Source organism: Hyalella azteca, unplaced genomic scaffold (genome assembly GCF_000764305.2).
Source record: "Hyalella azteca isolate HAZT.00-mixed unplaced genomic scaffold, Hazt_2.0.2 contig11444, whole genome shotgun sequence".
Taxonomy (NCBI): domain Eukaryota; kingdom Metazoa; phylum Arthropoda; class Malacostraca; order Amphipoda; family Hyalellidae; genus Hyalella; species Hyalella azteca.
The window spans coordinates 110,328-134,774 of record NW_025941443.1 but is presented as its reverse complement, the minus strand read 5'-3'; the positions used below and the strand labels follow the sequence as shown (position 1 = coordinate 134,774).

The window sequence follows — 24,447 nt, the reverse complement described above, 5'->3', positions numbered from 1 at the left end:
GGGGGATTAAGGTGCTTATAAACGGGCCTATTAGTTGCGTCTACTACAGTTTTGCAGGCTGAGAGCCTATACACGAGGAGAATGTTTCCGGTACAGTGCTCCCGCATCAGTGCGACGTTGGGAGTTGTGGAGTAAGGCTGTGTGCACGGTGGAGGCAAGCAAGAGTTCGACAGCTGTAATACAATGAATAATTGTATTACGATTGAATACAAAATGATAGTCGATAATTTTCTACCCTACACTACAGTAGGCAAGTGAGAGAGCGACACAGCTGTGCTCACTGTGAAGGTCGAGCCGCCACTGGGCACACGTTAGACTGGGTAGAATCAACTTGAGTTGCTCGTGGTTAAATAGGTACCTTTAAAGAGAGTTAGGGGGAGTAGAAGCAAGTAACCCCACAGCGCCATCTCCCTATGCCCACCTGACCCCCCATGCCCACCTGACCCCCCATGCCCACCTGACCCCTGTCTCTTATACACATCTAGATGTGTATAAGAGACAGGGGTACGTTAGTGGGGGTACGTTAGTGGGGGTACGTTAGTGGGGGTACGTTAGTGGGGTAAAGAGGGAGGAAAGGGAGGAGAAGGAGGGTAGGAGGAGGAGAAAGAGGGAGAAGGAAGAGAAGGGAGGGAGAGGGAGGAGAGGACTCTGGGGAAACCTTTCCATCAAAATTGGGGGGCACAACCCCACCACCCCCAACAGCTGGGGAAGCTATCCAAGAGGTCAGCTTTAAGCGAGGGAGTGTGAACGGCATTCCCCTTTCCCCCCTCCCTCCTCTCCCCCAAAAAACATCATGTCTCCCTCTTCTTCCTCCCCCCGCATCCCTTCGAATCCCTTTCCCCCATAAGGGGGAAGGGGGTCATGATAAATGGACCGCATTTCCCCCGTGGGGAATGAGGGAGGGAGATGGGGAATCAAATGCCAGAGAGCGACGAGAAAATTGGGGACCGAGTTCATAAATTGGGGAGCGAGGTCATAAATTGGGGACCGAGGTCATAAACTGGGGACCGAGGTCATAAATTAGGACCGAGGTCATAAACTGGGGACCGAGGTCATAAATTAGGACCGAGGTCATAAACTGGGGACCGAGGTCATAAACTGGGGACCGAGGTCATAAANGCCTACAATGATAACAATATACCAGGTATAGGTACCTATATCAACACAACAATAGCCTACAATGATAACAATATACCAGGCATAGATACCTATATCAGCACAACAATAGCCTACAATGATAACAATATACCAGGTATAGGTACCTATATCAGCACAACAATAGCCTACAATGCTAACAATATACCAGGCATAGGTACCTATATCAGCACAACAATAGCCTACAATGATAACAATATACCAGGTATAGGTACCTATATCAACACAACAATAGCCTACAATGCTAACAATATACCAGGTATAGGTACCTATATCAGCACAACAATAGCCTACAATGCTAACAATATACCAGGTATAGGTACCTATATCAACACAACAATAGCCTACAATGATAACAATATACCAGGTATAGGTACCTATATCAACACAACAATAGCCTACAATGATAACAATATACCAGGCATAGATACCTATATCAGCACAACAATAGCCTACAATGATAACAATATACCAGGTATAGGTACCTATATCAACACAACAATAGCCTACAATGCTAACAATATACCAGGTATAGGTACCTATATCAGCACAACAATAGCCTACAATGCTAACAATATACCAGGTATAGGTACCTATATCAAAGCAGGCTGAGTCAACTGACTCACACTCGGATGAGTCAAGACTGTCTGTGTCAGTGTGTATAGCGCGCATCCTGACACGTCAGTGTGGGTCACACTGACTCATTTTGATGGGTCAACATGCCTCACTGTGGCACCGCCATATTTATTCATGTACTAGATTTTCCCACGGAATTCAACACTCGTGCTAGATTTCCCTACCTAACAACAGTAAATGTTTGCTTGAAAAATGCGCTATATATGCTCTGTATTTCCGACATTAATAATTATTTCCAAGCACTGTAAGTTTTTATTTTTTCTAATTTATAACATAACCGAAATGCCTAGACTTGGTAAAAAAGGGCAAGTTTGGAAGCTCGGCAGCGTCAACTGCGGCAATCGATGCCAAGGGAAATTCTGCTTTTGGTTGCGCAACAACCAGCGCGACATCCTCTCACGACCGCCGCTCGAGGGTGACTGAGACTCAGTGGCGACTGGCGACTGTGGCCTCAGTGTGCCCCCTTTCTCCCCCCTCAACTCATCCCCCCCCCCACACTCCCAGGCCTCCCGCTGCGGGGGTGACTCGTGTACTTGGCGCAAATATTTGCGGTTCGGTTAGCGCTTCGTACGGTTCCTCTTCTGGGATTACGAAAAATGACGTTAGTGCCATCGATTCACGGGCAATTCTTCTCAAAGAAAAATTACCCAAAGAACAGAATTTTAGACCATAGGTACTCCGCGTTAAAAGCTTCAAGCTTTACCGAGCAAACGTTTTTGCATGAAACGCCCTAAGCAGACATAAGCACCACTATAGGTAATATATAAGCTTATTTATTTCAAATCAGTACCGTAACTCAGGTAAAAAAACGTATTATAATTGCAAAGAAACATCAATACATCGACATAGCGCGGCCGCCGAACGCACCTTATCAACAATAGGTAAATGATAATCAATTTGAAATGACTTTTCGCTGCCAGCGTTCATCTGCATGCGACACTCCGTTACTTTAACCAGTGCCTATAATGTGTTATGAGATGAGACTAAGTAATGTCTCGTAGTAATTTCTCATCTCGTATTTAATGCCAAAATAATTGAAAATAACTCTAGGCTCAAAATCCTTTGAATTGCAATTGCCTTCCGATTAATTACCCATATAATCAACACGATCATCAAAATATATTAGTGGATCTAAAACAACGTTGAATTTACGTTATGTCAACGTCAGATCCTTGTTGAAAAACTTTTGAAAAACATAAGCAGGAACTTGTGAAACGGTCGAAAACTCAAAATTTATCTTTTAAATAACTTCATCATTTTAAACTCCAGAAAAATCTTAGAATTTTAATAATGATACTCACTGCTGGTGTAACCAAAGGCGTCCTCCTCCTCAGTGTCAGTGGGGAGCTTCTTGAGGGCCCCCGCTGAGGCCCTGTCGATCTGGGGGAGGGAGGAGGAGGCGGCTGAATATAAACGTGAGGGGACACAAATACCAAACGGGGGAATCCCCCCACTTGGGTTGCTTACGTTCAGTTAGAAGCTTCAATTGATCAATTAGTGTTTTGCACATCAACATTTTAAGGTGATTACAAACTGCACAATGATATGCCAATTTGTACACAACATTACAAACAAAACTATTAATGGGCCAATTCTACGAACGCCAATATTTATCTCAAAATGTAAAGTTTAAGGTAGAATTTTTTCAGTTTTTAAGTCCCACCTGTTCTCCCCCAGCGGTCTCGACCCTCCCTTGGTCCTCCCTGTCGTCGGCCTCGCTGTCCTCCTCCTCCTCCTCCCCCTCCTCCCTGTCACTGAGGGCCTCACTGGGCTCCCCCTCACTGGCCTCACCCCCGTCCTCCTCCTCCTCCTCCCCCTCACTGGGGGAGTCACGGGACCCCCGAGCGAGGGAGGCCTGGCGCAGGGCCTGCAGCTCCTGCTTCTCCCTGTCACTGAGGCCAGCCTGGGGAGGGGGAGGGCGATTCGATTTGAAATATTTTTTTTCACTAAAAAAGCCGCAATCGTTTAAACTTGCGTTTTATAAACACCCTATTTTATTTGAAAGCCTCAATAAAAATCACTCAGGAGGTCACAATCACTACCACATTCTTTTTAAAGAATGACTCATTCAACACATCAATTTCACATCAAACACAATAATATTGCATTCAACACATTAGGGTCACATTCAACACGTGAGTGTTATTTTCTACTCATTTGTAGCACATTTAAGACATTATATAGTATCACATTCAAGAAATTATCACACTCAACACACAATAGTGTTATCCAGTCAAAGTTGCGTTCCTATTTGGGTCGTTTCAGAGGCAATGGATTCCACTTAAAGATAAATCAGGCTCAAATCGGCCGCTTATAGTGTGATCGGCTGTTAATTAAACAGTCTCATTTGGAAGCCGATTGCCCGGTGGGCCGAATCTGAATAATATATAATAATATATAACCGAAGAGAGCAGCTGGTCAAGCCGCTTCTTAATTGATGCCTCTGGTCAGACGCTGGCAAGGCTATCTCACGATGACCCTGATCGGAGGCTGGACGGAGGTAACTGCGCTAACCACGACCATCTCCCGCTCGTTAAATGGCGCTAATAAATGTCTACGTGTAAGTTTGCTACGAAATATGACTGAACGAAAGGAGAGTCGACTTTAAGTTGAAATTTAGCATGGACCCATGAAAAACAAACCCATGAACCTACAGTTCAAGACGCCCATTTTCAACCTGATACTTGTACGGGCGCTTCTGTTCGCTGAGCCGCAAGTGCTTAAATTGAGATAGAACAGCTCTTTAGTTTGAACATTCTTATACCAAAATCCAAAATTATACCTACTTCCGAATACGTAAGTCACATCATCAAATGAAGAAAAAATTGTTGCAGCTACTCGAGCAAATTAAGAAATCTATTCCATAAATGTTTTATCACTTCGTGCAGTGTGTTATCTATCATTAGCTTTATCACTGGAGTCAAGTACAGGAGTCATGCATAATTATTTAGTTGTTATTTGCTTATTATTAACTGTAAATTTTCAGACGGATTGATTCCGGAAATTGTCATCACAAGCAGCAACGTCAAAATGAACTTTATATTTGCAACGTGAATTTCGACGAAAGTTTTAGTTCGCGGATTGTTGTACGCGGAATTTTAAGGCCTTTGCAGAACAGTTGGATAATCTTAAAAACGATGTAGTTCATTCAGAACGACGTATGGATAGAATGGGCGAATAGCCTTGAATTGCATTACCTCGAATAATTTACATTATTGTAGAGATTGTAATTTATTTCTTTGGGAAGTGATTTTTGCCCACATTTTAGAAAAAAAGTGATGCCAAAAAGTTACTAGTTGCAACGTGAGTCTATGCATAGAAATGAAGTCTTTGCATGATATAGGCTTGGCTCTGATCTTGTAACTAAGCGAGAAATACTAATCTGCATTTATTTATAGCGTACAGAGATTCAAATTCAACATCTCTAAAAAATAAGTATAAGAGGGAAGGTAGAGGGCATTTTTTAACGCTTATTTCAGCTTGTTTAGCCGTGTCTGTCCCGAAGTTATCAGGTGCCAAATACGCGCGCCCCGCACTCGCCCCGCGGTCGTCGGAAATCGGATTCTAATCAGGCGCTCATTTCCCTCATACAATCAGAACCTATAAAGCGGGCATAGAGCCGCTGATCTATACCGTTGGGCGAGCTTGGGGCGCGCTTGAGCCAGCGGCTGACAGGCATCAAAATTTTGATGGGGTACGAGCGTCCCGCACTCGCCCCGCGGTCGTCGAAAATCGGATTCTAATCAGGCGCTCATTTCCCTCCCACAAGCAGAACCTAAAGCGCACATAAAAGAGCCGCTAATTTACGCGCTGGGCGAGCCAAAGGCGTCCCTACTTCAGAAGCTAACCACCCCCTGAATTCCGATTGGGTATATTCAACACATTATTATAAGATCCAACACATTAACATCATTTTCAACACACACAACACATCACATTCAACACACCACTACAGCTAAAATATATTCAATTATATTCAAGAAAAAATGTGAGGTAAGTTAGATACAATAAAATGAACAATAAAAGCACATGAACAACTTGCAGCCAATTTTGATATACGTAACCTACTATACTGCCAATGTATTCCATATATATAATATAGCACAATATATCATCCCAATGCAAAAATTTTCCGGCACAGCTAATAATTTCGGGTAAGAATTATCTAATGAACGCAAGGCGGAATTCAAATAACAAAAATAAAAGTTTTGTTTAAAAACAATTATATAAAAACATTAAATGGGGGCGTCAGGTGGGGGTCAGTGGGGGACGAACTCTTCTGGTAGTGAACACTTAATATGAATTAATATGGTGAAAAATGAATATAATTAGTCAGTAAAATACATGAATACAATGATACAAAAAGAAATATATATAAATAACATTCAATGAGTACCTAAATTATTTAGATAAATGCAATTGATATAATGAATGTAATGCTGGAAACAGTAAACACACATTTACAGCTTAAACGGGAGTTGAAATCACCAATAATTGACACGGAACACGATTTAAAAAGAAATTTCCTTTTTGAAACGAACAAAACTCCGTTGCAAAGCGTTCAAAGCTGTATTCCATGTAAAGCTCCAGAACACACTAGGAACAGGCAGAATGTTCATAAACACATAAATAGAAACATCGTGAAGATGCAAAAGCAATGCATGCCACATCTCAGTCACTAGGGGATAAAGCCGGCGTTGCCACGTCGCTGCTAAATGCGTGAGATCGGCAAGTAGCTGCCCGGTACGATAACAGCAGCTGGCTGCCAAATCTTAACGGGAGACGTACACGCGGTGTTGCCACATCTCATCAGGCAAATAACGCAATATTGTGGCGTAACATTAAACTATTACTACATGAATCATAGTAATAATATCGCCAAAACTATTAGGTGCAATGCATCAGCTAAATACCAACATCAATGAAACGGGATAAATTTGTCACATTTGCGAAATGGCATCATTTGGCACAAAGAGATCATGCACTAAAACTTGGACTTGCACAATGCACATATGTGATGGCCCCACAAGCACGTGTGCTCCACACAACACGTGCGAACAGATACGTGAGACGCACGTGGTTACGCTACTTATATGAGCAAAGTTTTGTGATCGACTCGAAAGGCCTTGATCGGGAGAAAGTCAAGCAATAGCAATACCATGCAATTTATTTCTTATTTCGCGAATTTTTTCTATTTTTGATTGGGGAGGAGGAAAATGGGGCGCGAGCGAGGGTGCAAATGCAAGCCGTGCAAGTTATGGGGGAATAAAACCCCTCAGTGGGGAGGAAAGGGTGACTCATGCAGGTGGAAGGGGAGGGGGTACAGCGGTGCACTGGAGAGTGGAAGTGCTCACGGGGCGGCGTGGGGGTGGAGGATCATCTTCCCCGCAGTGCACCCCATCAGAGCATGGGGCCTGGCCTCCCCCACAGTGGGGAGTGGGGCCATCGTCTTCTTCCCCGCAGTGGATGCCATCTTCACATGGTGGGGGTAAGGCAGGGGGAAGAAAGAGGTGGGGATTCCGGGGGTGGGCGGGGCTGTCGTTGGGGGAGTCCGGCTGCACCGGCACCGCGGCGGCCAGCTTGTAGCTCAGGACCCCGCGGTACCAGCCTGGCCACAGGTGAGGATCGTACCGGCAGTCGTACCCCGTGGTGGGGCTCTCGTACCCTGTGGCGGGGCTCACGTACCCTGAGCCCAAGCCCCCAGCCATGACTCGTGACTGAGCCATCATGGGGCCAACGAAGGAAACTGTGGAGGGAAGCTGTTGGTCATCATCAGGACGGGGCCTGAGGGCCTCAGTGGTTTTGGCCTCAGGAACAACGCGGGCTTGAATGCGTGTCGTCGGTGGGGGTGAGGCCTTCTGTGGGGCCAGCGGACCAGGCGCTTTCGCAACGTCATTGTTTGCTGAGGCCATGCGCTGACACACACTTGATGAGGTCAGGTCCTGCACGAGTGAGGCCATCACACTCCTGGCGGGGGAGGCCCCCTTGCGTCCCCACAGCGGGTGAGAAGGACGAGTCTTCGTCGTGACGCAAAGCGACTTCGTTTCGGTCGTGACGATGTTGGTGGAGGAGACGTAAGACGTTGCGATGTTGGCGCTGGTTGTGGTCAAAATGCACGTCGTTCTTGTCGGGACGTCTTCGGCAGACGTCAACATCGGGACGTGTGACGAGACGGGGGTGGTTACGATCATCACGCCCTTGTCGTCAGTGACGACCTCCTGCAGGTTGCGGTAGTTGTTCGAGTGGTCGAACACGAGTTGTCGGTTGGTGGGGGAGGAGTGCCCCGCGTCCCGATAAGTTATCACTAAATTCTCGTCGTCTTCGGCAGGAAGGACAGCGATGGTTCGGGACCGCGCGGACGCCGACAACCGACCACGTGTCCTTCGTTTCTTGGTTTGCTTCGTCCTCGGCGGTTTTGATGGTCTGTCCATAGTTTGTCCGTCCCTAGGAACTTGTCCATTTCTAGGGTATAGTCCATCCCTAAGAACTTGTCCATCCCTAGGAACTTGTCCATCTCTAGAATCTCGTCTTTCCCTAAAAGGCTCAATGTCTTTCAGTGCCTCGGCGAACACAGTTTCTCCTGCATAATCGTAATCAGAACTTCCCTCACGTGACCTGATCCCCACGCCGCTCCCCACGGGACAAACATCCACAGACTGGGTTCTGAGGAGCTTTCCTCTTCTGAGGGGAAGTTCTGGAGGATTAATGGGGAAAGTCGTCCCCGTGTGGTTTTTTGGAGACAAACTTCCTTGCCCCTCTGGCTGTTGTTGTTGTGTTGACTGTTGAGTCCAGAATCTCTGTTGCTGCAGCAGCTGCATCTGTTGACGTTGGTGGTCCAACAGACGTGTCTCCATCTGTTGCTGATGTTGCTGCAGCTGCATCTGATATTCCTGGCGTTGTTGCTGTTGTTGCAGATGCTGCTGCTGCTTGATTAATTGTTGCTGATGCTCGAATTGCTGCTGCTGTTGTTGAAACTGATGTTGTTGCAACTGCTGTTGTTGAAGCTGATGTTCTTGCAACTGATCTTCTTGCAACTGATGTTGCAACCGGTGTTGTTGCAACTGGTGTTGTTGAATTTGGTGCGCGTCAGCTTGCTGATGTGACAGTTGTTGTTGCCGTTCCTGATTTAATTGTACATTGTTGTGTCGCTGCGTGTACGGATGAAAGTGTGAAGTGTACTCAGGCGGATGCCGTGCAGCCTCCAGCTTCCGCCTGCTATTCCATAAAAAAGAATCCGCAGAATTTATGGTGTCGTGAGATGAACCTGACGACAGCCTCTCCTCCAGGAAAGTCTTGTCCTCAGGAGGGCCTCGTGGGGGACAGCCGTCAGGGCCCCGGTCCCCCATCCGCTGTCCCAAGTCTATGCTGCCCCGCGGGAGACTCGAGGAGTCGCTGTGGGACGGCGTTCCCTCGATGAATGAGGACTCTTCCGCGATGGTAGAGTGCATGATGGAGCCGGGACAGGGTTGTAGGATGGTGGAAATTTCGGCGGTCATCTTGAGCACATCTTCGGGTATTCCAGAGTCGGCCCGCTGCAGGGTGTACCTAGCAGGTCCGCGGCCGGTGGAGTGAGATATGGTAGGTACCAAGTCACCTACTTCATCTTCATTGTCATCGTAGTCGTCTCTGAGACTAAAGCTTGTGGACACCTCGTCATAGGCAGGGGAGCAGGGGGGTGGTCGCGACCACGCGGCGTGATCTCCGCTAAGAGATTTGTCGAGCGTTAACGGCCGGTCGTAACTTCTGGAATACAAGGGGAACTTCGGCGTGCTACTTGGCTCCATTTCTTCTTCTGACCACTCATTCACAGGTTCCCCAACTTGGGTGGTACCAGACCACTCTCCCACTTGGGCGGTACAAGACCACTCTCTTACTTGGGTGTTACTGATTGACTCTTGGTCTAACGATGTCTCGAGAGTACCCAGCTTCTCTCGTAAGGGGTGCTGAATGCTGGCGACGCAGGTGGTGGTAACAGGAAAGGTTCTGCTGGTAGGTAGGATGTGGCTGAACAGAACCGACGCAGGAATAACTTCGGCAGGCTCTGCTGCAAACGGTCTCATCTGACTAGATGGATGGTGACTCATGGAGAACAACAAGGATGTGGCATCCATGCTGCGACTGCGGCTCCGACAGCCATCGAGAGGGTCATATCGAAAATCCAATGGACGCGGAGGATCTGCAAGATTGGCCTGAGGTGCTTGACGGAGGGATGTGGATGCGGTGTCTTGCAACAAATCTTGCTCGGTAGAAGGTTGTTCGTCGTAAAAGTCAAAAACACGCCTATCAGTGGAAGGGAAAGTTCCAGTAACGTCCCTCAGAGTGAGTTCGTAGGTGTAGTCCCCTGTATCTTTCTCTAGAAGTTCCCGTACCTCGTCCAGGTCAGTGCTTCCTGTCTTCCGGGTCAGGGTCTGGCTCAGTCTCCGGCTCTGTAAGTCCTCATCCAGAATCTTGGACACATCCACGTCACGACCACGTAGGGCGTCCACTGTGCACGACGGGTAACTACCACCCTTCTCACTCTCTGCTTCAGCAACCACAACTTCTTCCGGTCTGCTGACAATATTCGATGCTACTTCCTTAGTTGGAGGAAATACATTTTCAGCCAATCTCGCGCCTTCTCTCGACGCTTGATCGACACACTGCATGGAAGTAAGATCGTCATTTTTATCTATATTTTCTGAAGGAGCCAAATGATGTGTATCATCAGTTTGTTGTTCTACAGCTGAAGCGCCCACGTTGGTTGAATCAGATTCTGCAACTGGTGGTGCTGCTTCTACGTTTCTGGCGTCAGATTTTCCTACTTTACCCAAATCTGTTATACCAGAATCACCAGATTCCTCGTTGATTTTCGAGTCACTATAGTTTCTGGATGGTGGCTTGCACCCTATTTCTTCAGGTTCATCTGCAGCCTTCCTACCCAAGTCGGCCTCTACTTCAGGAGACCCACTTGATGACCCGGAGGTGGTGCTGCCTACCCTCAAACTCGCGACAGGTTTTTCACTCGAAGAAATCTCCTCTTTACGGATCACCTCCCCTGTGCTGCTGAAGTCGTAGTCTGCACTACTGCTGCTGTCGAGTGGTTCCCGGGGGGTCAGGAGGTCGACAGATAATGTTTCGGCATCTTTAACCACAACGAGTTCGGCATCAGAGGATATACCATTCTTACTAGGTAGCAAGTTAGACATTTGGACACCGTTGGTGTTAGGCGGTTCGGTGGTCACAGTGTTGGTAGCGGAGGTTGTGACACAAGAAGTTTGTCTGTTCCACAACTCCAGGGCGGTGCTGGCGTACAGGAAATAAGGATCCGTGAAGGTATCAGGACTGATGGCAGGTGACGTGATGGTCGAGCTGTCACATGTGCTGACGACTTTATGTTCTTCCTTCGTCAGCGAAGAGTCTTTATTGGTCGGCGTTAGTAATGGGGGGTCATTCTTGGTCGACGTTATTAGTGGAGGGTGATTTTCGTCGGCCTGCCGTTTGAGATCGACGTGAGAGTTGGTGACGAGACGTCTACCGGAACCCTCTGGGTGCTCGACCACCCGAAAATCCTGCAACTTGGCGCTGCCCCGCGTCAGTGTGGGAGTCGCCGCCGATGCGTCTGAAATCGACGATGAGTGACGAAAATTCCCCGTTTCTGGGGATTGCTCAGAAATACAAGAGGTGGTATAAGAGGGATTAGCCCCAGCATATGGAGGTAGTCTAGAAGTATTATTGTCAATGGTGGTACCGGTAACGTTCACGGTGGTACTGGCGTCAGAGTACATAGAGGTAGAAGTGGTGCAAGTGAAGTGGTCAGAAGTGGCAGTAGAAATAGAAGAGCTATGTACCGAGGTGAGACCACTATGAGGTGCTGCTATACAAGCGTTAGGTGCGTTACTAGTGATGATCTTACTAGCGTTTTTAGGTGGGAGTTTAGGTGGTGGCGAAGAGTGCAGGGCGTTAGAAGAGGCGTTAGTGATTGCGTTAGCACAGGCGTTAGAAAAGCTACCGTGAGTCAACAGGTTTGTTTCAACGCGGCACTTGGCACAGTCACAGCTTGCCAACACATTGTTGAGTTTAGCGCACTCCTGGTCCCCGAGGGGAGCTTGGTGGGGATGATACGGGGCTACGTCATCGTCATCTGAGTATCCCTGCTCCCACGAGTGTGTGGGGATTTTGGGGAATGGGGTGAGGGGACCGAGGCTCTTGCTTTTCGGGGAAGCCTCAAGGTGGAGGGACGCCGCTATTCCCCCCCGGCCTGAGTCCTCGTGATGGTCGAGCCCCAAGCCCCCCGACAGGTTGGGGACGCTCTTCGTGCCGTGGGTCCCTCCCCAAGAGGATGAGTCTTCCAGAGCATCGATGTCGCATGACGCCCAAATGTTATTGAATCCCCGCGTCGGGGGAAGTACCCGAAAAAACGCTGCCGTGCTGCTGGGTCTGGTAACCCCAAACCCCGGGTGCTGGGGAAGATTCCCGGTCCTGCTGGGGATTTCATAGCCCGGTGGGTCAGGGTCACGCAGGTTATCGTAAATCTCAACACCCGCGGGGTTAAACCCCAACGCTGAGGAGGTATGAGGGTGACGTTGCGGCCTCCCCAAGGTAGCAGTGGGGAACCTGTGTGGGATTCCTGGCATGGGGAGAACCATGACGCTGTTGGGGGGGAGGTGGGGTCGGTGCTGAACCCCCTCACGCTGGGAGTCCCAGTGGGGGTAGGGGTCCCAGTGGGGGACCGCGTCCCGGCCGGTATCACAGTCCGGGACCAGCGGCTCCCTTACCTGGATAAGCTCGGGGGTGGGGGTGCGGGCCACGGGGGGCACGGCGGTGGGGGGACGCACCCCCAGGCGACTCGAGTCCCGGGAACTGGGACCAGACTCCGCGGGGGTCTGGGGACAATGGGGGATACAAACAATTAATTTCATCATAAACTAAATACTATTATAAAGCGACTATTTACTTAGGTATAAAGCTACTCATTCCCCTGCTTTCTTACCCCCAATCTTATACCCCGCCACACTCCCCCTCCCTCCATCTTTCCCCAACCCCCCCTCACCCATCTGACGAGGCTCTGCAGGACGAAGGTGACGGGGTTGCCGGTGTTCTTGATGACCTCGACGGCGCGCTCGTGGGGGGCGTTGCGCAGGTCCTGCCCCTCCACCTCCAGGATGCGGTCCCCGGTCTGGGGGGCAGGAGGGGTTAGGAGGAGGAAATATTCCCCTAGGATTGAAGGCATCAAGATAATTAATTATAGCAGGAATACAAAAAGGATAACAAAGATGTCCCAAACTTCGATATCACTCACAAGCCAGGAGGGGAACTCGCACCCTTGAGGAGTCCACTTTTGCCGGCGGGGGAGGACCCTTTACCTTGAGGAGTCCACTTTAGCAGGGCGGGGGAGGACCCTTTACCTTGAGGAGTCCACTTTAGCAGGGCGGGGGAGGACCCTTTACCTTGAGGAGTCCACTTTAGCAGGGCGGGGGAGGACCCTTTACCTTGAGGAGTCCACTTTAGCAGGGCGGGGGAGGACCCTTTACCTTGAGGAGTCCACTTTAGCAGGGCGGGGGAGGACCCTTTACCTTGAGGAGTCCACTTTAGCAGGGCGGGGGAGGACCCTTTACCTTGAGGAGTCCACTTTAGCAGGGCGGGGGAGGACCCTTTACCTTGAGGAGTCCACTTTAGCAGGGCGGGGGAGGACCCTTTACCTTGAGGAGTCCACTTTAGCAGGGCGGGGGAGGACCCTTTACCTTGAGGAGTCCACTTTAGCAGGGCGGGGGAGGACCCTTTACCTTGAGGAGTCCACTTTAGCAGGGCGGGGGAGGACCCTTTACCTTGAGGAGTCCACTTTAGCAGGGCGGGGGAGGACACTTTACCTTGAGGAGTCCACTTTAGCAGGGCGGGGGAGGACCCTTTACCTTGAGGAGTCCACTTTAGCAGGGCGGGGGAGGACTCTTTACTTTGAGGAGTCCACTTTAGCAGGGCGGGGGAGGACTCTTTACCTTGAGGAGTCCACTTTAGCAGGGCGGGGGAGGACCCTTTACCTTGAGGAGTCCACTCTTGCCGGCGGGGGAGGACGGGAGGACGTTCTTAATGAAGATGCCGTTCACGAAGGACCCCGTCCAGTTGAGCTCCACCTGCCCGCCCACGATGCTGATGCCGAGGCTGTTGTTCTGGTCCCGGTATACCTGCACCATATAGATGATATGAGCTCCAATATTCAAATCTTCAAATCAAATTATATTAAAGAAATATATGCACGACTTAAGATAATTTCTTCATTATCTTATCTTCTTCATTCATTCAATAGTTAATGGATCAATAATATAATTTAGTCTATAGTTTAAATTACTCTATTAATTACTCATAGCTTAGCTGACCTGCACGACGCGCTCAGGGCCCCAGTGCTTGGCGGCGGCCTGGGGGGCGGCGCCCCCCGTACCCTCCCCTTCAGTGGGGGACGACGCTCCCGCGCTCTCCTGGGGGAACGGGGGGAGGGCCGTGAGGGGAGGGGGGTTGGAGAGGGCGGGAGGAGGGGTTACATAACCTCAACCCACCATGAGATGGTTGGGGTTTATCAAACAAATAATTTTTTCAATTATAAGTTAACTTACAAATTCTTATAAATTTCTAAACATTAATTGAATCGTCAACTCAATTAACTGTTCACATTTGTATAAAGAATTTCAACTAGCAATGATATATATTGTGAACGATGACACGTGGTTAGTGACTACGGTATATATATATAATGGACATGTTAGCAATGATAAATACTTGTAAACACAGCTACAAAAATTCAACTAAATACAAAAATAATAGCCAAAGTGATGACAAAATTATCAGTAATTATGACACCGAAAATAAAAAGTTAAATTTCATTGACAATTATTTTAATGTCAATTAATAAATCAGTTGCGTCGCAGGGTAACAAAAATGATCATTAACGGGGGCTGACTAATAAAGATAAAACAGTTAATATATAAAGAGAATTATGGCTTTACAATAAATGAAACTTTTAAAAACATCGAGGGAAGGTAAGGGGAAAAGCTACGAATAAAAAAGAGAACAATTTAATAGAAAAGAAGGGTTGGTGCGACAGAAAACGAGTGAAAATAAAACAGAAAACGAGGGAAACTAAGAAAAAAACGAACGGGGAAAAACGAGAAACGGGAAACTTGAACAGCAAACGAGGGAAACGAGCCCAGCCTAAAAAAGTGGTTAAGAAAAGCTCAGTGTTAAACTAAAGAGCTAAAAGAGAGAGAAACTAAAAAGTGGTTGAAAAGCCCAGCCAGTGTCAGTGGTTATAAAGTAGCAATGAAAGAAAAAATAAGAATGGATGAAGTACCTGAGCAACCGTCATCCTTCCTGGAGAGCTTGAAGTGACAAGAGAGGAAGAGCCGGAAGTAAACGGCAAGGAAGAGGAAGTGAGAAGACCGGAAGTAGGAAGTATAGACCCGGAAGTAGGAAGTATAGAACCGGAAGTAGGAAGTATAGAACCGGAAGTAGGAAGTATAGAGCCGGAAGTAGGAAGTATAGCACAGGAAGTAGGAAGTATAGCACAGGAAGTAGGAAGTATAGCACAGGAAGTAGGAAGTATAGAGCCGGATGCATGAGATTGGACACCAGAAGTTGGAAGTTGTGAAGAGGTGTTAGGAACACCTGACGTTTGTGAGGCTAAACCAGTGACTGAAGACCCGGAAGTTGCGGTAGCGGGAGAGGAAGTGTGCGGAAATGGGCCGGAAGAAGTGGCGGTGGTAGAGTTTTGGAAGTTTCTGGCTGCAGGAATGTTACGAGCGTTGGAAGGTAAAGTGGACACCGAACACCCTGACCCGACGGTGGAGGTGGAAGAAGCGTTAGAGTTAGAAGGAGGGGTAGGGGTAGAGTACGCAGGAACGTTGTTCTGAACACTAGGTGCGGTAGCAGGTCTAGAAACTGTAGACTTGGTCTCTTGACTTGTCGCGGCTGTGTGCCTAGGATCCAATGGTCTAGATTCCGGAGACCATGAGGCTGGAGGTCTAACTTCGGTAGGTCTAGAGACCTTTGTATCGTGATCGCTATATTCAGTAGGCTTAGGGGCCGTAGGCCTGCCGGGACACTCTTCGCCGACCGCGTCCTGATAAAAATCTGAGTCTGACGACGCTGAGGTCCGATGAGCAGCGGAGGTCTGGGTGACTGGTAAGGTCTGGGTGACTGGCAGCGTCTGGGTGACTGGCAGAGTGTCTGTCACCGGTAGGGTCTGGGTGCCGGACTGGGTGGTGGCGCGTGGGTGATGCGACGCTAGTATCCCAGACGCAGCTTTAACATCCGCGATGATGATGTCCGTCTGACACTCTATGGTCCGGCGGCCAGAGATGGTCGGGCCGTTCGAGGCAGCGCTGCTGGTGGACACGTGGACCCGACGGTGGCCAGAGGAGCTGATGGACGAGGTGGACCGCCGCTGTGTCGTGGTGGCCGGTTTGGGTCCACCGATGTCGTGGTTCTGGTCCACCACAGGTTTAGGGTAAGAAGTTCCAGAGCTCGCGATTTGTCCGGGGTACGTTTGCCCCAGGTACGCTGAGTCGGGGATTATCTCACTCAGCTGCTTGGGGATGATGAACCTCTGGGGACGCGTGCCATCATCGGGGTACTCATACGTCGCCTCGTCTAGTGACTGGGACCCTATTAGGGACCGGCGGTGGTACGTCAGTCCCTCGACCTCCCCGTTTAAAAATTGCTGATGGGGACTTTCGGTGGCCCCGTCCACTCCGTTCACGAAGCGGTGGTCGTCACAGACGCGTCTGTCTGCGGGCCTGTCAGGCAATGACTGTCTGTCGGTCCCGTCACTGAAGACAGAATGTCTGTCAGAATCAACCTCTACGAACAAAGAACTTGATCTGTCACCACTCGAGTCCGAACATTCGCTGGTCCCCTTGTTACCAACGGCTTCTGTCACCAGCCGCGCCCGTCTGGTAGACGGGTGCTGGTTGTGTGGTGGTAGATGCAATGGTTGCTGCTGGTTGTGGTAGGAACTAGTCTCCCGGTCGAGGTAGTCTATCCGTTCCTTGGTCTGTAGTTGATTTGTAAGCAGACTTTGTTCGAGGATGCGTTCAGTTTCGCCGTCCTTGGCTAAGATGTTCTGGGCGATGAGGTTGTGGGTGAGCAGGTTCTGGGTGAGTAAATTCTCGGTGAGTAAGTCATGGGAGAGCAGGTCGTGGGTGCTGAAGTGGGTGATGTGGGGGCCCACGTGTGCACAACTTACACTTGCATGGGAGTCTGGGGGAGTGGTGGTCGCTCCCACAGCTGAGGCCGCGTCTGCCGGGGGTAAATGTTTGTTCGGGATCAAAATATTTAAACATTCACTGGGCGGATAAACTCGTTCAATGTTATTTGAAATTTTTCGTCCAATGATAAATAAATTAAAGAGGATATTTTAAATTATATTTAAATGAATTAATGGATTAATTCTTAATCCCCTTGTTAATTTATAAAGAATTAAATATTATTATTAATATTAACAGATAATTGAATAATGGTATATTTAATCTCGTGATTATTTCTTAATTCCGTAGTCAATTGACAAAGAATTAAGTTAATTAGATATTAATTAATATTAATATATAATAGAATGCTAGTATATATAAACGTACTGTGGTCGTGGGGCAGGCATGGGGGGAGGGATGAGGGGGGGCGGGGGAGGGGGGCCTCAGCCACGTTCCTGAAGGTGATGGTGAAGGGCTCCTCTGGGGGAGGCCTGGGGGAGACTCCTGGGGGAGGAGGGAAATGGTAATTATTATAATACTAAGCTATTATTACTATTACCTATATAATTGCAATTTTCTGCCAGTATAAACAAAATATAAATAATTATTATTATCAACATTATTATAATATGGAACTTAAATGTGGAAAAGAGCCAAGAGATTCATTAATTTACCTTAACCTAAAAAAGTGATGCTTAATTAAACGAATGAAATTAAATACAAATGTAAAGAAATAAAAGAATCAATAAATCAAATTTAAATAGAATGGCTAAATTAGATAAAAAATGCACATAAACAAAGGTATAAAAAATGTTCAATGACAATAACTATCAGAAAAATAAGTGGGCATATTGTATAAATAGATATATTTATACAATATGCCCACTATTACAAGTGTATGCACTTGTACTAAGTGCACATACTTGTATAGTAGCATAGATATAGTGCATATAGATAGATTTTGTGCATAGATTGCATAGTGCATATACAATATGCACTATGCAAAAAGTGTGCTTCCTGCACTTGTACGCTCTTTATCTGGGTAAACTGGGTCAGGCTAACCCACTAAGAGCCAAAAGTGTATCGACATTGAGACAAAATTTCACTCATATCCCTGAGTGACGTACCAGGAGGGGGGGCGGGGTGCTGGACGCTGATCACCGTCGAGCCCTCGTGGGGGGCGGCCTCGTCTGGGGGGAGGGGAGGGGGGTGAGAACCCACCTCATGTGTCCTCAACCCACATAACGTATTGTCAACCCACCTAACTTAACCTCAACCCACCTAAAATATTCTCAACCCACCCCAAGTGTCGCCAGCTGAGGCCCACCTGGTGGGTCGCAGTAGGAGGCGAGGTGGGGCAGGACGTAGGTGGGTGTGGGGGTGTGCAGGACGGTTGAGGTGAGGGTGGGCCCGTACTCGCTGATGGGGATGATCTTCGTGGTGGGCTCGCTGTCCTTGGGCACCTCAGTGGGGTCCAGCTTACGCGCCCTGCGGGGTCAGGTGGGTCAGTGGGGTGAAGTGGGTCAGTGGGGTGAAGTGGGTCAATGGGGTGAAGTGGGTCAGTGGGGTGAAGTGGGTCAGTGGGGTGAAGTGGGTCAGTGGGGTGAAGTGGGTAAGTGGGGTCAGGTGGGTTAGAGGGGTGAAGTGGGTCAGTGGGGTGAAGTGGGTAAGTGGGGTGAAGTGGGTAAGTGGGGTCAGGTGGGTCAGTGGGGTGAAGTGGGTCAGTGGGGTCAGGTGGGTCAGTGGGGTGAAGTGGGTCAGTGGGGTGAAGTGGGTCAGTGGGGTGAAGTGGGTCAGTGGGGTGAAGTGGGGTGAAGTGGGTCAGTGGGGTGAAGTGGGTCAGTGGGGTGAAGTGGGTCAGGGGTGAAGTGAGTCAGTGGGGTGAAGTGGGTCAGTGGGGTGAAGTGGACCAGTGAGTGGTGGGCTTAGGCAGGTTATTGAAGAGGGTTATAAAACGAAAATTTATTTATCCTTTTCATCAATAATTATTCAATAACTTCATAATATCGAATACTATAAACATTGAATTTGGCATATTTATGCTAAAAGAAATTAAGCCGATGGTCGCGTCATTCAAATATTGCTTCATTGGCTACAAAGACACAGCCGAAATACATAGTAAAAAAGGATTTATCTTACAAATTATCACACAAGACACCGAGCAAGACACACGACGTGCCCCGACCAAGTCTTGAGGCGCACTGACGCGCCAGGGCCTGGGAAGCCCTTCGCGGGCGAGAGAAGCCGTATCAGTGATACCAGCGCCACCCTCAGATTTTACCCTCGCTATTTAAACCCTCGCGCTAATTACTGGCAAATAGTGTGTGCTTCTAGGGTAAATTATTATTTTTTAGGATATTTTGGTAGGGTTACCCCACGTAAGACCCAATTTTATTTTCATGTATTCAGCGCTGACGACGTGGAGTGCGAGTGTTACGGGTCGAATTTAGAGAGGCAGTTTTTGGCTAATAGTAAATACACTGTCATAGTTATGCACATTTCTCACACGCCTAACCGAGATTTACTAACGGAATCTAACGGCACAGGCGGTTTTCGCATCTAGTCCCAGTTGCTGGCAGCGTTCTGCATGTGTGGCTCGTACCCGCATCACTCGCTACTTGCGTTTTGTTAACATTCGAACTCCCGAAATTTTAATTCGGTTTTCTAGAATCTTTGATGGTTAATGAAAAACAATAATTATCTACCTCGATTAAAGGATTCGGGTTGCCTTGTATGATGTTGCCTATACACTAATTGAAAATACCATACGTATATATACAGTATACTACGAAAGTTATCGTCCTATTCATTTCCTCTGACGCTCAACGCAAGGGAATCTACAGCCTGACTAAAGCGTGACCCTTTGGTACGTGCGTTTTAAATCGATACGAAAATATGCAAAGACTGCATGCTCTCTTATATGATCTTATATATTATATATATTATGCATGCTCCCTTATATGCTCTTTTATATTACATATAATATGCATGCTCTCTTATATGCTCTTTTATATTATATATAATATGAATGATCTCTTCCAAATTATAGGAGGTGTTATACCGGTCACACAAACCTAACACCCCCAACATCCACCCTTCACCTGTACCCCCACTCCCTCACTTGATCTGGCGCTGATGTTCCCCCAGCAGCTGGTGGGTGTGGTGGAAGACTTCCGCGTCCTCGCGGGGGACGAACACGAGGCTCACCTCCCCCACTCCTACGTGGGTGAGGACCTCCCGCACCCCCGCTTCGTCCAGACCCCCCACTGGCTCCCCGTTGATGGAGATGAGCACATCCCCCACCTTAATGAGGTTGTCCTGGGGGAGATGTGGGGTTGAAGATGTAGGGGAGTATAGGTAGGGGAGTAAGCATGAGGGAGAGGATGTGGGGGAGTATGGGTAAAAGTTACTGGCAATGCTATTCCTGCCAGACCGACATTACTTCAAACTTGCGAGTTTTCAACAGACAAACTAAAATTTTTCAGAAAAAAACGAAATCGTTCAACTTCAGACTTACGCAACTGAAACGACATAAAATTTTAAGTCTGAATGGCAGAAAAGCGGACCAATTCTCCTGCAACCCCATTCCCTTCATTTAATCACCCCTCCCCACCTGTATGCGGGACCCCGCGGCCGTCATGACGACATTGGGGTCCTCGGGCCCCAGCACGGCGCTGGCGAGGCCATCCAGGCCCCCCACCCCCCGCATGGAGTCGGAGCAGGTGGGGCGCTCGCGGTTGAGTTTGTCCACCGCTCCTCCGGGCACAACCCCCGTGATGATGGCCCAACCTCCCGACACGTCCAAGTCCACGCCTGGGGGTACATTCGCCGTGGAAGTCGGATGAACATCGGAATAAATTCAACATAAACTTGTGAGACAGGTGGAGGGGGCAGGGTGTGGGAGGAGTCAGGTAAAAGGGGCGGAGTGTGGGAGGAGACAGGTGAAAGGGGCGGATTGTGGAAGGAGACAGGTGAAAGGGGCGGAGTGTGGGAGGAGACAGGTGAAAGGGGCGGAGTTTGGGAGGAGACAGGTGAAAGGGGCGGAGCGTCGGAGGAGACGTGTAAAAGGGGCGGAGTGTGGGAGGAGACATGTGAGAGGGGGCGGAGTGTGGGAGGAGACAGGTCAAGGGGGCGGAGTGTGGGAGGAGACAGGTCAAAGGGGCGGAGTGTGGGAGGAGACAGGTCAAAGGGGCGGAGTGTGGGAGGAGACAGGTCAGAGGGGCGGAGTGTGGGAGGAGACAGGTGAAAGGGGCGGAGTGTGGGAGGAGACAGGTCAAAGGGGCGGAGTGTGGGAGGAGACAGGTAAAAGGGGCGGAGTGTGGGAGGAGACTGGTGAGGGAGGCGGAGTGTATGAGGCGATGTTGGAGGAGAAAAGCGAAAATGTGGGAAGGGGCGTGGCACACAGGACATTAGTCAGGCCCTCACCCAACGGTTGGGCGCCCTTCTTGAAGCGCAGGGTTCTGTGCAGCTCGGCGGGGAGGGGCGCAAACTTCACGCTGGCCAATGACGAAGTCGAGATGACTTTGCCGGGTTCAACCACAGCGGCAGAACCAATAACAGGCGAGCTTGAAGGTGCACCAATGGCAGATGACTGTTTCGAGCCAATAACAGGTGAGCTCTTGGGAACACCAATCAGAGAAGACTTCCTAGAGCCAATAGAAGCGGGTGATGAGATCCCTCCAATGGGTGTAGCAACATGACCATTAGGAGCATCGGGAGCGGTGGGCGTGGCTTTACCGCTATCCAATAGGCGCTCAGTACCGTGCACCGGGAACGAATTTGTCTGAAAGTTGCACAACAATTTTATATTTTTATCATGAAATTGTATAATTTGATAACCAAAAGCAATAAGAAGGCCAGGCATGGTCATATGAACTATTTTGAGATTCTAGCAGGTTTTTAATCGTTTTAATTCACTGTGATTCATCAGCGTAAGCCGGACTACTACTATAGGGCGATGCGACTAATCGAGGCGGCCCAGTCGCGGGAGAAACGACCTAAAATTTTAACTGGAGCGTCCGCGTTTTCTAGCTGATCGTATTACTGATAAGGAAGTGTGTCACTCGTTGGATATTATGACTCGTTAATTTTCTGAGTGTTTCCTCACCCTGTGGGGGGGCAGGTCGACCTCGTCCCCCTCGTCCTCCGTGTGGGGGAGCGTAGCATCGCTGTCTGACGAGGGCAGGTCCCTCAAGATGGCGTCCAGCTGAGGACAAGAGGGGACACAATCATGGTGGTGGGGACAAGAGGGGACACAATCATGGTCATGGGGGCAAGAGGGGACACAATCATGGTCGTGGGGACAAGAGGGGACACAATCATGGTCGTGGGGACAAGAGGAGACACAATCATGGTCGTGGGGACACAATTTAATGGTCGTGGGGACAAGAGGGGACACAATCATGGTGGTGGGGACAAGAGGGGACACAATTAAGGTCGGGGGACAAGAGGGGACACAATCATGGTCGTGGGACAAGAGGGGACACAATCATGGTCGTGGGGACAAGAGGGGAAACAATCATGGTCGTGGGGACAAGAGGGGACACAATCATGGTCGTGGGGACACAATCATGGTGGTGGGGACAAGAGGGGACACAATCATGGTGGTGGGGACACAATCATGGTGGTGGGGACAAGAGGGGACACAATCATGATCGTGGGGACAAGAGGGGACACAATCATGGTGGTGGGGACACAATCATGGTGGTGGGGACAAGAGGGGACACAATCATGGTCGTGGGGGGGACAAGAGGGGACACAATCATGGTCGTGGGGACAAGAGGGGACACAATCATGGTCGTGGGGAAAAGAGGCTGTCTCTTATACACATCTAGATGTGTATAAGAGACAGCAATAATGGTCGTGGGGACAAGAAGGGACAAAAACATGGTCGTGGGGACAAGAGGGGACACAATAATGGTCGTGGGGACAAGAGGGGACACAATCATGGTGGTGGGGACAAGAGGGGACACAATTAAGGTCGGGGGACAAGAGGGGACACAATCATGGTCGTGGGACAAGAGGGGACACAATCATGGTCGTGGGGACAAGAGGGGAAACAATCATGGTCGTGGGGACAAGAGGGGACACAATCATGGTGGTGGGGACAAGAGGGGACACAAATCATGGTCGGGGGGTCAAAATTGACTCAAATAATATGCTAATCAATTTGATAATTAATTCAATTAGTCTTTAGATAATTCGCTAATTAACTTGGTTTTCTTAAAAGTGGCCAATAATAAGAAAGTCTCTCATTTCTTATTGAATTCAGGATCTCAATCGCCATTTATTGTACCTGTATTGTATTTATTAACTTACAGGTAAAAAATGAAATAGTTATAAATTTAGAAATAATTATGACTGGAACAATTTGTAACACCACTGAAAGATTACACCTCAGTAAAGGTATAATATAACCTATATGCATAATAGGTATAATAATGTAATAAGAATTATTTTTTAAGTACAACACTTCCAAAGAATCAAGTGTCTCCGATGTTACACATGTAGAGTGAATTTCTAATTTTATTTCTAAATATTAAATAAAATACTATACTTTTCAAACTTCCTTTTAGTAATAAATTTTTTCAACTTCTAAAATTACTTTTTTCTGTCAATTGATTCATGCATTGTCGTCGACTTAGCGTAAGCGTGCAAAATTTCAGATTGATTGGACTGGTAGAAGTGTGTTAAATAAAAGTGTCTTAAATATCAATTATAAGATTTGTAGCAGACAAACAAACAAGAAGAGAAGTTAAATAAAAGTGTCGTAATAATAAAGATCGGTTGTTATTTGGAACACCTGTTGTGCCGTGAGCACGACAGGTGCCGTTAGATAACCGGTCCGTATCCTGGATACCTCCCACACCACGGCACACCCCCCCCCACCCCCGCCATGTGCACATATATAAGAGGGCCGCGGGGGAGGCGAGGTCAGTGCACCCGTGACGGGCGTGAGGGGAGGTGCGTGATGCACGCGGTGTGTGGCGGTGTGTGGCTACTGTGAACTGTTTGTGGCATACGTGTAGCCACGGGGCATGTGGCTTGCGTGTAGCCACGTGACGTGTGGCGTGCGTGTAGCCACACAGCTGGCGTGTAGCCACACAGCTGGCATGTGGTGTGCGTGTAGCCACACAGCTGGCATGTGGCGTGCGTGTAGCCACACAGCTGGCGTGGGGCGTGCGTGTAGCCACACAGCTGGCGTGCGTGTAGCCACACAGCTGGCATGTGGCGTGCGTGTAGCCACACAGCTGGCGTGCGTGTAGCCACACAGCGTTGAAGCCCCACAAGGGATAAACCCCCCCCACCCCTTACCTCCCATATTAACCCCCTGTTTCTGGGGAGTGGGGACGGTAGAGTGGGGGACGATAGAGTGGGGGACGGTAGAGTGGGGGACGGTAGAGTGGGGACGCTAGCGTGTGGACGGTAGAGTGGGGGACGATAG

The 24,447-nt window shown here is 48.8% G+C and overlaps 1 protein-coding gene across 1 annotated transcript in view; it reads right to left on the bottom strand.

Moving 5' to 3' along the window:
• Window positions 1-66: 66 nt before the first annotated feature.
• The window catches only part of LOC125178628, a 49,483-nt gene continuing 25,102 nt past the window's right edge, over window positions 67-24,447 (bottom strand). The window contains exons 19-33 of the mRNA XM_047882841.1: window positions 22,111-22,209; window positions 21,429-21,786; window positions 20,617-20,816; window positions 20,125-20,321; window positions 18,331-18,491; window positions 18,131-18,193; window positions 17,391-17,507; window positions 15,110-17,055; window positions 14,142-14,240; window positions 13,806-13,949; window positions 12,821-12,946; window positions 12,546-12,653; window positions 3,455-3,694; window positions 3,093-3,171; window positions 67-173 (exon numbers count right to left, since the gene is read on the bottom strand). Of these exons, the coding sequence (XP_047738797.1) occupies window positions 67-173; window positions 3,093-3,171; window positions 3,455-3,694; window positions 12,546-12,653; window positions 12,821-12,946; window positions 13,806-13,949; window positions 14,142-14,240; window positions 15,110-17,055; window positions 17,391-17,507; window positions 18,131-18,193; window positions 18,331-18,491; window positions 20,125-20,321; window positions 20,617-20,816; window positions 21,429-21,786; window positions 22,111-22,209 (4,044 nt within the window). The remainder of the gene's footprint in view (window positions 174-3,092; window positions 3,172-3,454; window positions 3,695-12,545; window positions 12,654-12,820; window positions 12,947-13,805; window positions 13,950-14,141; window positions 14,241-15,109; window positions 17,056-17,390; window positions 17,508-18,130; window positions 18,194-18,330; window positions 18,492-20,124; window positions 20,322-20,616; window positions 20,817-21,428; window positions 21,787-22,110; window positions 22,210-24,447) is intronic.